This window comes from Sitodiplosis mosellana, unplaced genomic scaffold (genome assembly GCF_009176505.1).
Source record: "Sitodiplosis mosellana isolate CC-2019 unplaced genomic scaffold, AAFC_SMos_1.0 Smas_scaffold_6226, whole genome shotgun sequence".
Taxonomy (NCBI): domain Eukaryota; kingdom Metazoa; phylum Arthropoda; class Insecta; order Diptera; family Cecidomyiidae; genus Sitodiplosis; species Sitodiplosis mosellana.
In genome coordinates, this window is record NW_022601467.1 from 11,742,060 (window position 1) to 11,757,923 (window position 15,864).

Below are 15,864 nucleotides of genomic sequence, written 5' to 3' on the forward strand. Positions count from 1 at the left end.
TTCCAATCAGTTTTGTCAGCTTTTATGTAAGGCAACCAACAAAGGCAACGTGAGGACCACCATTTGGATGAACGTTTTTTTTTTCTTCTGTTCGTTTGTGAATAAGCCTTGTTCACACACTAACACATTCATTCCATTTGAACTGTTAATTCCACTACGATTCTGTGTTCTGTTTGATTTTGTTTTTCTAGCGATACTTTAATGAGAATGAACGTTTGAAATCATGATTCTTTTGCAATTAATCATATTGAAAAGGGGTTTTGGATTTTGATGCGAATAACGGATATTCGCATGACGCGTCTGTCATTGGTTTTTAGTTTTGTTGTTGAGTAAATGACAATTGGATAGGGGCGATAACCAAAATTAAATCATATCAACAGAAAAAAAAACCACCAAAACATACAAAACCACCACTACCACCACCAACAGAATAATCGGGCCTAAACAAAAACATTGTTTGGTATTTGGTTATTATTTTACAGTCGCCAGATACGCAGGCATGGCAAAACGATTATCTACAGGGTACAGGATGTGAGATGTACACTGAAACCTTATCACCTTCATTTACTGGCATGACTTTCCCGCAAGCCAGCGAGTAAGAACCTTTAGTCACACACACAAACACACTAACTGTACTAGTATTTTCTTTGATTTGATTTTTCCGTTGTTTTTTTTTTGTCTCTATCTGTCTCTCTCATTCCCCCCCCCCCCTAACGAAACTACATCAAATTGAGATATAAAAGAAACAAACGAATAAATAACCCAGCCAAAACACGAATTGAACATTTTGACATTTAACCATTTTTAGTCTTTTCGATCCAATCGATTCATTTTTTTTTTGATCTTGACTTTGTAATCACGTTGCCAATAACGCAAGCATCTACATTGATTTCCTTTGAATTTCCGAAATAAATTACGTTTATTTTCAAAATACATCCTCTTTCATCAAATAATGCCTTTATTTTCGAACTAAGACGATTCAACACATTTTTATCGATCGAATTCATTTTTGTTAATTCCATTTTTGGGATCTCTATCTCTGTTCAATTTTGAAGAAAGTTTTTGTTTTAATTTAACCTATTCGACGAGATTAAAACATATATAGAAATGATAGAAAGCTTTTGAATGCCGTCAAACCAAAGCTTGAGCTTTTTTGTTACTAAAAATGCTTTTATTGATCAGTTGTGTTCTTTGCATATAGACTTGCTTTGTTTACAGAAAATCAGATACAGAAAATGAAAAAAGGCTAAACCGCCCATTTTCAATCGAGAAAAAAAACCAAATTCATTTCACATGCTGCAAAATCATACAGTTTGTATGCCATCTATGATGTATGCTTTGTATTACATTCCAATTAACCGTATTAAATTTCGTTGCTTTGAAATAATTCGAAACATATTCAAACTGAAAAATAAATAACCTAAACCGGCATCGCTCTGTGTATTTGATGTACATAATTGTGATGGCTTATGCATACTTCTGATAATTGAACATATTCATTTAGAAGACACGCATCTGTTGAAAAACCGCAATTTTGAAAACAACTAAATAATAACATTTGTCCCACACACACACACACACAGCCTAAACCATTATTGCAAAATTATATATACTCTAATTGGCTTTGTTGAATTATGTATTTTTGAATTGCAAATCGAATTTGCATGATATGTTTCGTGTGATTTTCGAATGTGGATTATTCATAGAGCGGAATTGGCCTCAAATTTTATCATTATACAAAGCATGTAAATTGCAATTTGAACAAAACGAACAAAACAAAAAAAAAACAACAAAACACATTCATTATGTTAACAATATTTTTTTTCTCTCTTTCTATCTCTTAAATTTGAACAATGGATATAAATCCAAACAAATTGGCAAAATACCCAAACAGAAAAAAAGCAAATTTTAGCCTGAAAAACTAACAGAGTCAAATGTATTACTTCTAAACACAAATCGATGAGCTTTGTAATCGCTATTTTCACTGTATACATGACATATCTCATAGATTTAAACTTGACAGTTTGTTTTCACATACTTTCCTTCCTATATCCACCCTTTGAATTGAAAAAAAAATTCCAACCGGAAGAAACAACCATTATTTTGTATTCAATTCGCTTAATATTTCTATAAAATGCAACAAATCAATTCGTTGAAACTGTAATCGGTAAACAAAGTCACGACATTGACCCACTCATCAATTACAGTTCACACATACACTCTCTCTCTCTCTCTCTCTCTCTCTCTCTCACACACACACACACACTCAGTGATCTCGTTTCATTTAGATTCTGGTTTCGTTTTCTTGTACACCATTGTGTATGTTTTTCTTTTTTTCCATTCATTTCGTTCACTCTGTTTCAGTTTTTTCGCCTCTTTTCACTTTCGTTTACCTTGAAATCGAACTTTATTTTTATTGCTTACTTATATAGTACGATACATACATACAATTCATTTGCTTTAAAACCGTTTCCGCCAGATAATATTGATTCATTTGTTGATTTATCGTTATTTTTCTTTCGGTTTTAAGTTGAACATTTTGCTGTTTGTTCAATTCAGTCAAATAAATTTGATGTATTCTAATCTTTGTGCAAATGTTGTTCATCTACGAATAGATTATGCTTTACGAAATTAAAGCTGCTTCTGTTGGCGATTGAGATTAAAGCAACGGAAGAAGGTGCCGATAGTAAAATTTCCATAAACCCACGTGGTGCTAAGATACAAGCGAACACACAAGGATTTTTCATAGCTCAAAGTGCCGATGAAGTCAAACGGTAAATATCGCATCCATTTATGAAAAAAAAACCTTTGTACCATACATACATACCATGAGAAAATCGATGGAAATATATTTTATTGTTTCTTTTTCTTGTCTCTTCCATGGCCAGCGCTTGGTTTTACTGTAAAGCCTGCCACGATGACATAAAAGACGAAACGTTAATCAAAAAGTGTAAATGTAAAAATTGTAAGTACTATCCCAAAATAATTCCATCGACAATTATTCGTTCTTCTTTTTGGTTTCTATTATTTGGTTTGAAATGAGTTTATCATTGGAACTTTTGGTTCGTGTAACAGCAGAATCGATCCAATCATAAACTTTGGTCATAAAAAAAACGGGGACATCAAAAAAAAAGTGAATTCAAGGTATTCCATTAAGGATATAAAGAACAATTGTACGTGTGACAATCGGAAAATTGTTCAACTTTATTGTACACATTGGAACGGGTCTGACTGATAACAATAATAAAATAAACAACGAAAAAGAATGAATTTTATTTCTTGAATTCACTTTTTTCCCCCAATTTTTGATATTTTTCTAAATATATCTATATCTATCTCTATATGAAAATGTTATGTTTTTGAGAATAAAGGAAGAAAAATATTAAGTCAAGATAAATTCGAATGGAAGTGTTTCCGTTTTGATGAAACACATTCAAAACGAAAATACGTGCCATTTATGAAATATTCACTTTTAAAGCCAAAAAAAATAAGAACACACATTCTTGAACAAACCCATTTTATTCATAATAATCTAATAATATATAGACTTTAATAAGCTTAAGCATAAGGATTTTTAGACCAACCAAAAGAGTTAGATACATATTTTTAATAATATCAACAACAATATTCTTCTAATATTTATCAAATGTTTTTCTTTTGGGGTGTGTCACCTTCAATCACACTACAATTTAAACACCCAAAAAAAAAATTCCAAAATGATTAAAAAAAAATTTAAAAAAAAACTAAACAAACAAAAAAAACCTATACAAAAATCAATACAGTGACTGCTCAACCCAGGAATAAATTCGGTGATTTAGGTAAACAAATTAAACTGAATATCCCAATCTCTCTCTCTATCTCTCTCTCTCTCTCTCTCATATCTTACATTTCAATTGATGCATTTATTTTATTTTTCAAATCAATCAAATTATCTATGAAAGTTTCGTTATTTTTTATATAAAAGTTTATTTTACAATAATCTGCCCCATCCTTGCCCCCATATTTAAATATATACATTATACATACTTACATCTATCTCTATTTGTGTAGATTGTTCCATATGTTAATATAAATAATCGACTGATATATGATTCTTGCCACCAAAGGAAAAAAAAACAACAACAACAACAAAATTTCTTGTCAATTCACCTCAGCCATACTTCCGTGTCCCTGTTTTAGTTCTATTTTCTTTTTCACATCTGTTTTCTGAGATATTTGCTAACCGTAAATATATCTCATCTTTTCTTCTAATTGCAATCCGAAATCAATGTATCTATACTTCAGTTTCATTGTTTTTCTTTATATTTTGGTTGGTTTCATTGGCTGCTCTAATTTGATATTCCTGATACATCTCTCACTGTATTCTGTTTGCATTTTAACTTCAATGCGAAAAAAAAATTTCGCTTGAAAGTTCCTCTAACAAAATTCGGTTTCCTTATATCATGTGATGTCATGAATCAATCGGTCGAGTTTTCGATTATCCTTATTGACAACATGCATATAACTATGTACATAAAATATGTCTAACGCTTGATTTGATATGATTGATCCAGAAATAAGAGAAAAAAAAATTGTGCTAATTCCAATTGATTTAATATACATAATAATGGATTGATTTTGATTTTCATTGGGTTTAATAATTTGCCTTAAGCATCAATCTCAACGAACTTTCGTTTTTCTCCCAATTCTGTCTATTGTCTGTTGCTCTGTCCATTACCCGACTTCCTCGTCCGTCCGCCCTTCACCCTCCGTCAAATTTATCAATATTCTTTAGATACATTTACTATATATTTAACTCTATTCATAGTTTAACAATTAATTTCCTTTGCACCAGTGCGCAAATCGGATGCGGTGTCCGTAGAAATGAGACCGATGTTTTGCCACTGGAAATAATCCACACACACCCACACACATATTCGCATACCAAAAAAAAAATGACCATGATTTTTGCGCCGATTTCGATTGCATGAAAACCAAAATTCTTTCTCTTTCTCTCGCTCTGTCTATCTCTCTTTGGTTGTGAACTAAAACAAATATGAACAAATTAGATTAGCACAGACAACAACAACAACAATAACAAAAAAAAATCCACAACAATCTAAACATCAATCAAAATTTTGTTTTCAATCATAGAACCATACACAACAATTAAATCTCTTTCAACTTTCACTTTACGCTAATCGAATAGAAACGGAATCATGGATCAAAACTATGTTTCATTTATCTTTAAATATACAACTGCACAAAACCGCTTTAATTGAGCATGTTTCTTTAATGATAACTTTATTATTAAAAACAACAACAAAATACCTACCTGAATCAAAATTCAGCAATAACCAAAAAAAAAACAAATCAATGAATCACCCTACGTTCAGACTGCATAATGTTGTTGATATTACTATTCCTTCTGTTACTTATTTTTATAAAATCTTATCTCTAATTTTTTGTATAAAATAAAATCAAAACACTATTACACCTACAGACATACGAAACGGTTAGGTTTGAATCAATTTACGCACTCAAAGGATAAATATATATGACAATGAAACTACACTAAGGAATGACGAAGAAATGAAAAAAAAACACCCTCAATTTGTTGGTGAAGTTCGCATCAGTTTGATGATTGCAGTCGAAGAGAGAGAGTGGAATTTATTGACGCACATACTCGTTCGATGTTGGAATATACTTTTAGATTAGACACTTAAGAAATTTTACGAATCCATATTAATGCAAAGGCAATCGTAGCCAACAAAAATTTTCATGTCTAAATTACTGAAATACCCTGGGTGCCATATGTAACACAACAAATACTAACGACATCGAGATTTGATTGATTTTGCCGGTGAATCTTGGTTTTGATAGATCAGATGTTTTTTTTCATTATTTTTTTTTTAGTTTTAGTCAGCAAATTTGTTGCTTCGCTTTGGAGAAATTTCAAAACATTTTGAAATTTCACTTAACAATTGCCATGAAAAATCGAACGCTCAATAGGAGCTCGAATTTGGTGTGAGTGTGATTCAAAACAAATAACAAACACAGTCGCCAATACGATGATTTATGACCGAAGAGCTCATCGGTTCAAGTGTGTGTTTTTTCGATGTTTTATTTTATTTTTTCCAACAAAAGACGACATTTTTTTTATTTTATTTTTTCTGGTTTGATCCTCAACAAAATAAAATGTACACAAATGAAAATATTAAAACAAACCAAATTTAGAATTAGATGTGTTGATTACAATTAAAATAGCACAAACGATTTGCCCCTTTCAGATGTAGGCATGATTATGATGCAAACTGGAATGGTAAAACACGGTCTGAATTCAGCTTGTCACACATACATCGACGGTACGAATATAAATCTCTCTCACTCAAACAGCTCTCTTATTTGTCTATTTTTATCCTAATCCGCAATCAATTGCCGCCAAATAAAAAAAAAAACAAATACATACATTTTCTTACAAAATCTCATTCTAATTGTTCTTTTGGATGTTGTAAAATCAAACAAAAGCAAAATTAGACAATGAAAATGTCCATGTGCTGTGCCAGCTAATTAAAGCCATTTTAATCAAGCATTTAAAACCTCGAGCTGCGCTTTTCTATGTTCATTTAATCATTTTCTTTTGACTGTATCGCTCGTCATTTTCGCTAAATCACTAAAACCAATTGTATAATCGATATTGAATCCGAATTGTATGGCATCACTGAATATGTTCGCTAATATAAAGAGAATAACATAAAAATATATCGCTAAACCCATTTACAAATAATAATACCAATCATCAGCAGCCGCCTGAAAGCAATTCCAAAGCTCATCATATATGAAAATGGGTGCTTGAACGATGCAAATGTGTTAAAGCTCGATCGCTGTAAATAAAATCAAAAATGGTCAACGTTTCACAAATGTTATTCGATCAAAAATCACAGACACACCCACACATACACATTACTTCGTTGCACATCCATTTTGCCCCGTTTTTTTTTATCTCCTGTCACCAAAAGAAATTCAATGTTGTCGTCTATGTTTTGTCTAATTTGTAACCATCAATCTTCTTGCTTTTTGAAATAAGATTCGACATTCTCGACTATGACCAATGGATCGATGGCGCTTTTGCTAAATATCTCTGTTGTTTCGTTTCCGATATGAATGTTTTATACTGTGAAGAGCAGCGTGCACGAATGATGAAATTGCTATATTTGCGGTGAATGCATCAAGAAGCCGCATGATAATGTGCTTTTCCCCGGAAATGCTTTCTTTATGGTCCCTGCGCGAGTCTCCATCTCTTCCTCTGTGTTTTGCTCCAGTCTCTCGTTTTTTTTAAATGCATTTTCTCTCTATGTCTCGCCCGCCTCCGCCGTCATCATATCCCCCTGATAAGCAACATCTGATGATACATTCGAATTCGTTTGCAATGGGTCCGATCAGGCTTACATGTTTATGCATCTCACGCCAGCATCTAAAAAAAAATCAAGACAAACAAATATTTACCATCATCAACAGAAATATCCATCCGACGGAAGTGTTGTTGTGGCTTTACTCTTTCATTGCTTGTGTTATCTCGATGGCTCAGTCTAAATCCCGAATGTAGTTTGCCAAAAACCATTGCATCTGATACGAACGAAACGATTGTTGGGCTTTTTTTTTTCTTTTTTTTCTCCTTTTTTCGGTTGGTCATTTTGTGAGCTACATTATGCCTATACACACCAAAACAGAAAAAAAACAAATATATAAGGATCACCGTAGTCTAATCTTAATCCAGTCCCTATTGAACTCAAGCCAAAAATGCACAACTCTCCTCCCCAGGGTATTGCAGTAGTCAGTAAGTGCCAATTAAATCAATTTTTACTGCCCGTATACGAGAGAATATATAAATGTTAACCAGTTTGGTAAGCCAATCATTTGAAATGAACCAGAAGAAGCAACAGCCACAGAGGCTGAAGAAAAAAACAACAACAAACAAAACAGAACCGAATTTAAATCTGGTGTTTATTAAGTTGCCAAAATTGGGAATGTAAAAAGCAAAAGAAAATTGTGTGAATACTCTCATTTTATTATTATCGTAGATAATCGAAATGGTACTGAAGCAAATATGAATGGAAGAAAAAAAGTGAAGAAGAAAAAGAGATGAAGAAGTGGAACAAGTAGAAGAAGAAGAAGAAGAAAAAAATGAAAAAGGAGGAAAAGTCAAATTAAGAAAATGAGCAAAAACCAAAACTTTTTTCTGTAAACCTCTAGCTAATTGCAGTACTCCATGTCGCATACATTAACATATTTGCATTTGTTTTATGGTTTCCGTTTTTATTACCTCATTTTGTTGTTTTTTCGATCACCACAGTGACAGCCACGTTCAGGAAAGGCGTCCGAGCCGTACAAATGGTTGGACGAGCAAGTATGTATCTCATTGAAATGAAAATCAAAATCAAAAAAAAAAAAAAAACAAAGAAACCAAAATTCAATGTTTTCATTTTCGTTTTATTTCAATATTTTCCGTTTTGTTCGTTTTGGTTGGTTTTCCACTCACTTGTGTTCGTTTTCAATTTGGCTTTTGATTTATTTTCTCGCAATTTACAAAAAGAAAAATTATTCGTTCGTTTGTTTTTTTGTATCTCGGACTTGAACTACTTTTTTTTGTTCTGTAAGCCGATTAATTAAACGAAAATAAGCGTCGCGTGGTTGAATTTGAATCGGTTATGATTCATGAATTTCGAACGTGATGCAATAACCGTTTTTCTATGCAAGAATTAACTGTTGAAGTCGTTTTGTTTTTGATCTGTTTTTCATTTTCTACTCTTTTCTTTCTAATATCACGAAATTGGTTTTTGTTTTGCTTTTTTTTTCTTGGTATTTTCCACTTCGTATAAAGTTCGTATTTTGTGTCTCTGTCTTCTGTCAGGTTAGACATTATGTTCGATTTTCTGTTATAATGTTTTCGTTGGGTCTCGATGTTTACTTATTCTGTATGATGAACAATTATTTTAAGAGAACCCATTTGTTTTCGGATACTTGAACTTCTCTTCTCTTGATATATATGTATTTATTTTATTTTGGAAAATCACTCAATTTTCTTCTATTTATTTGTTATTTTGACATCCAAGTGAAACTAAAGCAAAAAGTTATTTTTTTTGGTTGTTGGAAAAAACACATACTGTTGATAATGTAATTCGTTGTGTGATTTTGTTGATTATCGTATTAGTAAACACCATATTATATCGACCACTTTGTTTATGTTTGATTTTGTGAGTCTTCGCCAAGTGAAGATGGATAATGTGTTTGTTGTTTCGTTTCTTTCTATTTCTTTTCACTCTCAATCTTCATCTTGATCAATTTGATTTGTTTGTTTTCGATTTTATTCTTTTTTCTTCTGGCGTTCAGTTCGTTTCTCTTTTTTGAAATCTATAAGACGAATTATCCTTTTGAATACAATCAATTTAATGAGAGATCCGAACGTTCGATTCGTTGTGTGTGTTTTGTGTAGTGTGTTCTTTGTCTAAGTTCGTACAAGTGTCTACTTAATGTTCATTGTCAAGTAATTCATTTGATTTCTTCTTTTTTTTTAAACCACCAAGTCTTTTGTCGGGTACAATCGTTTTTTTTTTTTTTTCTGTGTGTGGGAAGAAGGATTCACCAATTTGTTCTTCCACTTTTGTTTGTTTAGAGCAGAAACATTTTTTTTTCTCTGAAATATTCAATCGTTTTGTTTTAGTTTGTGTATTTTATTCGAATGACGAAATGATTTTTCTGTTGTTTTTTTACAAATAGACAATTTAAAACACCAAAATTACTAATTGTAAGAAGTAATGATACAAAAAAGTATAAATATCATCACAATGAAAAACATCAGAAGAAAAAAAAATCTGCTAAATACAAGAAAATGAGTCAGCGTCGTCACAATTTCTGTCCCTCTCTACCGTCTCTTTCTATCTGTTTTATACCTCTGTACTTCTCTGTAACCAAAATCTGGGTCATTTCACCACCTTTATTCACCCCCAAAACCACCATATGAAACATACATTGCTGGCACAATTCGCAATATTTGTTGCAATATATTTGACAGGGATCAAAGTGCACCACCTCCTGTGCATAATTCTCTGTGTACACTGTACATTCACATTTATTGTAAACCCTCACAAACCAATCGCAGCGACACTTTTGCCAACATTTGTATTTTGGTTCGTTATAAACAAGTAAAAGAGAGCTCATTCAAGTTGCCAGTGTGTTATTTATTGATCAGACGTATTTGTATAACTGAGAAAAGCTTCGGTCATGTTCATGGATAGGGATTCGTTTTTCGTCGTTTGTTTCTCACATCGATTGTAACGATTTTTTTGTTTTATTTTTGGTTCTTTGTTTTTAAGTTATCGACGTTTATCTCTTCTTTTATTTTCACTTTGGAATTTGGGATGTGGTGGCCAGGCGTTCGTCGGACCATAATCATTTTCCTATTGATTTTTTTTTAAACAATACCGTATACCATTTTCTTTACCAAATGTAAATGTTCATAATTTTGATCTATTATATATTTTTTCGGTATTTTGCTCTTATTTCCCACCTCACTCTACTCCATTTAATTTCGATCTGCATTCCTTGTTTGAAATGAATGATACCAAAATAAATAATTGAACAAACATTTATCAAATGCGAATCAAACCTCAAACAAAAACACACGCAATAAATAATGAACAAATATCAATTTGACACAAATTTAAATTTGCGGCCAAGAAGACGATGACAACTTGTTCTCAAGTAAGTTCTGGCATTGAAATATGTCTATCTCTCTCTCTCTCTCATAGTTTTTCATTTGTACCGTATGAAAATATTACTCAATGTGCAATATATAGATATATGTTGCTTAAACACCTGTTCAAAATTATTATTCGTGTTTGAATTGTTCTGAATGCCTTTGTTGCAGCTCATACAAACCAAAAAAAAAAAAAAACCAAAAAAAAACCAACAATGAACAAGCAATCTGTGTAATTATTGTTTTTCATCACAACATCAACAGCAACAGTAAAAGAAATGTTGATTCATTTGATTTATAATTGTTAAGGGTAAAATGCTTTGCGTGCAAACAAAAGCCATGAACAAGAGAAGTCAATTGGTATGAGAAAAAAAATGTGAGATTGAAGAATCGATCATTTACCAGTCCGTTTTTTTGCCACAAAATTTGATGGTGATACAGAAAAGAAAAGTATTCGAAAAAAAAAATGTAAAGAGCTAGAATTTGAACTGAAAAAGCACTGGCTTATTGCGAATGAAAAAGAATCAATGCTCGTAGCAAACAATATGTCGTTACAGAATAGTAGAGAATCAAGATAAACGTGTTATAGAGTCTTAGATGCGGGAAAGCTTCAGCTGTAAAATAAAATTGAATGAACACAAAAGCAAAAGCAAATCAAAGGAGAAAGCAAAAAAAAATGTCAAAAAATTTGTTTATGTTCCGGATTCGAATGACACCGAAACACATGAAGGGCAAACGTAAAAAACAACCAACTTTTTCACATCACCACAAGAATACACAAAGACACTATCACCAACCAACACCATCATGCATATAACACACCACACACAATTTGTACAAACAAGACAAAAAAACCTCCGTTCTGTACATACATTTTCAACAAATATTCAATGAAACAAAATGTAAATCTTCATAATTTGCTTAAGTCTGATTTATTGAAGCTGTACTCTACCTGATAAACAAAATCAAAACGAAAAAAATAAGACACTCATTTTGCCGAATGACATTTGCGAGAAAAAAAAAACCAATTCGACTGCCCAATGTCATTCAAATTTTGTAAATTTGATTATTTAGATTCTGTCTCTGAATAGCAATGTTGTTGTCGGAATGTGCATGATCTCTCTCTCTCTCTCTTACTTTTTTATTTCAAGTATTTTATTTGTTGTTATGTCATATTGTCAATTTGTCTGCATGTCTGCGTATCTATATGTACATATGTATCAAGACTTGCTTCGTAGATCACCTAGAATCAATGCATTACACTATCTTTCTTTCTCTTTGAAGAATATGGTTAAAACATCAATATTTCTGCTTTTCAGTGCAATGCACCACTTATGTTATATGTCTCACAAATGATTGCTTCTTTTCTATTACTTCAAATTCACATTCGCTGTCGTTGTTTTCTCTACTTGGAGCAAACACATACACACCTCCACCACCAATTAAAAAAAAGACATTCAGAATGTTTTCATTTCACACTCAAAATCGCTTCACTATGACACAATTTATTATTTTCTCTATCAATATTGTTCGTAGTATTTCTTTTTATCACCTAATCCAAAATATCGTCTCAGTCAAACGCTGACATTTCACGAGATCAGAATGAATATTTCAAATGCTTTTTGCGATTTAAAACCTAGAGCACATACACATTTAATTTGCAACAACATCAAAAAAAATACACCAATTTTAGTGACCAAAATACCGAGCGTTCATTTGTTCTGAATGTGTCAAATGAAACTATTGTGCAATCTTTCAGATGATCATCATCCCGCGCCTACATTTACTCCTCCAGAACTTCCAAAGCGCTTACATGTGCGCGGAGTCACTGCCGGTAAACTTTTTGAAACCAACACACACAAACAAAAAAAAATTCATTCACAAACAACAACAACAACAACAAAATCACCTTCTTTCATTTTTGTTCTCTTCCTTTTTCTTTCTGTTGAACTTTTTTGGTTTTTCGTTTAAAGCAACAACAACAACAACAAAAAATGGTTTATTTTTTGATTATTCAGCGAATCGAAAGAAATTTTCATTTTGTTTCCGTCTCACACATCACACACATTCATTGTCGAATTCCAATCGTGTTTGCTGTCCACAAATTCCATTTTGATACGTTTGTGAAATTGGATTTGAAACAAACAAACGTACAAAACAAAAAATACGAAATTTCAACTCCTTATATTTTGTGTATCTCACATTCGCTTGTTTTGTCCTTATTTTTACACTCTGTTATCTGTTTGTCTCCGTCAACATAAAAACAACATGTATTGCAATACCAATAATGTTTTTTGTCAACGAATTTGTTTCAAACGTCGTTTTCTCTCTCCGAACGAATAAAAAAAAAACATGCCAACGAAATATTCTGTGGAACCTGCATGCGTACACTTTTATTCCCATATCTATCCTCTTTTCACAACAATGAAAACTTATGGTTCAGTTTCAAGTTTATGTGCATCGTTCAAACATACCTCTATTTGATATTTTATTTGTATTGCCTTAACCTGAAGAAGAAAATTAAAGAAAAAAATAAACAATAAGAAAATACTCCATCAAAAACCCGTATAATATCAGTACTCAACTCACTACGAAAAGATATAAACATATCTCTGTATCTCACACATACTCAATTCTTTATTGAATTTCTTTTTCTTGAATATCATATATGCGTGCATCTCATTCAATGTTATGAATATATCCGTATTAAATTGTACGTTGTAATTTTTGGTTGAATATATAATCCTGACCGAGAGAATCTATATTCCAAAAAGTAATTTCGTGCTGGTGTATAATTTTACTGAATCTGTGTTGTAAATCCTCTGATCGTGATTGTGTAACGTATTACCCAAATTTGAAACGAAAAAAAAAACAGTCAACTGACTACTAATTTGTTGTTTGTTTTGATCAATTTGTAATTTGCTTATAACTAACTAATGTTGAATTCTCATTTTCATTTAACCAAAATCATGCATCAGGCCAACCACACACTAAAAATAACATTCAAAATATTAGTTTAGTTCGCATTTTTTTTGGTCTTTATTCTTTGGTTGTCGTTTCCATTTCCAAATTCGTTAGATCGATTCGCATTCATCTCATTTTATCGAAATGTTCATAATCGTTACAGAGTCATGTCATTAGGAGAATGCATGCTGACACATGTAATTTGCTTTTCTGTTCTGAGTCTTTTTTTTCTCACTGTTTTCATTTGTACAAAGAGAAAATAAACCATTTTCACGAAACTTTTTTTTCAGTGCTTTTGCACCCAAAATGGGGGCAATTCAAATTCTATGCTAACTAATTGACGTTTGTTTGTGCGTTGTTGATGCAAATTTTACATTTGAATTGCTCTCATTTTGAATCACAAACGATGCAAAACAAATAAACCATTCAACATCTTCAAGAAAATCTATCTAATTCACTAAAAAAAAACCATTGCAGCTGACATTACTAGAGATCGGGAAGATATTAACTGTAAGTGGAATTGATTAAGAAAATAAATTAAAAATAGACAAATTGAGTTAAATGAAAGTTTTGCTACAAAACAAATCAACTAAATGGTTTTATTTGTACAAATCGGGGCCCAATCTCATCACAATGTTCATGTGTTCTGGTTTCTGTGTATGCTTGCAGTAATCAATCGAAACCGACGATCAAATGGCGGTATTACGGGTTCATCGCAGCAACTTAACGCGCAACAACAGCCTCAACAGACTGGACCACAGCAGCAACAGCAGGCGGTCAATATGCAAGTGAATTCCATTAAACAAGTTAACAAAGTCAAACCAAATGTAAATAGACAACCTCCAGATAATGCAGTCTCACCATCAACGTACAACAGGTATGACCGACAACCGCATCAACTTTTACCCTAACGAGAAACTTTTTTCCGAGAACGAAAAAAAGAACAACAGTTTTGTTTGAGTATTTTTTTTTGTCTCTCTCCATCTCTGTCTCTATCATTTGTTCGACCAATGTTTTTTGCTGCTTCTAAGCGGCTGCAAACAAATCATTAACATTTTATTTACCATCATCACCCAATTCATGTGTGTCTTCCATCATTTATTTTTATGAAACAAAAAACAACATTCTGTTAAACAAAAACTTAATTTGCGCTTACTCATCAACAATCCACCGAAATGGTTTTTCTAATGTTTCTGTCTCTTCTGTTTCGAATCCGAAATTCGTCACTGTCATCCTAATCAGTGTTGCAATTTTTTGGTTTCATTTTTGTTATAAATAATTTTAGCTTTAAACAAACAAACAAACAAAAAAAAAAGAAAAGGGAAAAAACCGATACATTTAACAAAAATCAACGTCTTTGATAACATGACATTTTTCAGACCTACGGAACCTGAAGCAAATCCGTATGCGGGCTATCAACTTGCTTATGAAGTGAAAAAACTCATGTATGCTTTAACTTACTCTAACATAAAATCCTAGTGAATTGACTTTTGTTCGAGTCGTTCGAATTAGTAGTTTCGTTTTCTTTTCATTTGGAGTTGTGTAGAAATCAAATGGATTTTGTAGCTGTTGGAACATGGAATGAAAATTGCTTTTGGTTTAAATTGTTCATTAAATTCACATAATCGCTGTTAATCAAGCTGCACATCAAACATTTTTTTTCTTTGAAAATAAAGCGTTATTCTTTTGTTTGGATTGCTTTTATTGGATTTGTGTGTTTTGTTTTCCTTTTCTTTTCTGTTGTAAATTTGTGTATTCAACTGTTGGAACAAGCATGTAGTTTACAGGTTGTGAATACAAATATTATCCCCCTTCATCATGCACCATAGCAATTTCTTCGTTAATAAAATGGTTTTAATCTGGAAAAATCTGTCTCTTTTCGGCGATAAAGGCCGACAAGTCGTGGCGGTGGTTCTGGTACACAGCAAGGTAACGGCGTATCAATGCCTGCCGGCATTGCCGACGATCAATCCAAGGACTTTGATTTCGAAAAAACCGAAATGAAATACGATTCAACCGGAATGTTTCATTGGAGTCCTGCACGCAATTTGGAGGATTGCATTTTGGTGAGTCAACAGATTTAATTCGAAATAAATCATCATAAATAACACAGAAAATGAGGAGAAGAAAAAAAGATGGACCTCTTTATAAAACACAAATTCAAA

At 32.2% G+C, this 15,864-nt stretch overlaps 1 protein-coding gene across 28 annotated transcripts in view; it reads left to right on the forward strand.

Moving 5' to 3' along the window:
- The window catches only part of LOC129577978 (calcium-activated potassium channel slowpoke), a 68,537-nt gene that overhangs the window by 47,992 nt on the left and 4,681 nt on the right, over positions 1–15,864 (forward strand). For 2 of the 28 annotated variants that reach the window (XM_055465931.1, XM_055465930.1), the window contains exons 13-22: positions 483–595; positions 2,616–2,774; positions 2,889–2,965; positions 8,333–8,386; positions 10,717–10,740; positions 12,495–12,569; positions 14,177–14,209; positions 14,369–14,576; positions 15,079–15,144; positions 15,591–15,765. In XM_055465931.1, the coding sequence (XP_055321906.1) occupies positions 483–595; positions 2,616–2,774; positions 2,889–2,965; positions 8,333–8,386; positions 10,717–10,740; positions 12,495–12,569; positions 14,177–14,209; positions 14,369–14,576; positions 15,079–15,144; positions 15,591–15,765 (984 nt within the window). Of the gene's footprint in view, positions 1–482; positions 596–2,615; positions 2,775–2,888; positions 2,966–3,782; positions 3,819–6,269; positions 6,345–8,332; positions 8,387–10,716; positions 10,741–12,494; positions 12,570–14,176; positions 14,210–14,368; positions 14,577–15,078; positions 15,145–15,590; positions 15,766–15,864 lie in introns of all 28 variants that reach the window. The other 26 variants (XM_055465937.1, XM_055465936.1, XM_055465933.1 and 23 more) reach the window with 19 other exon arrangements.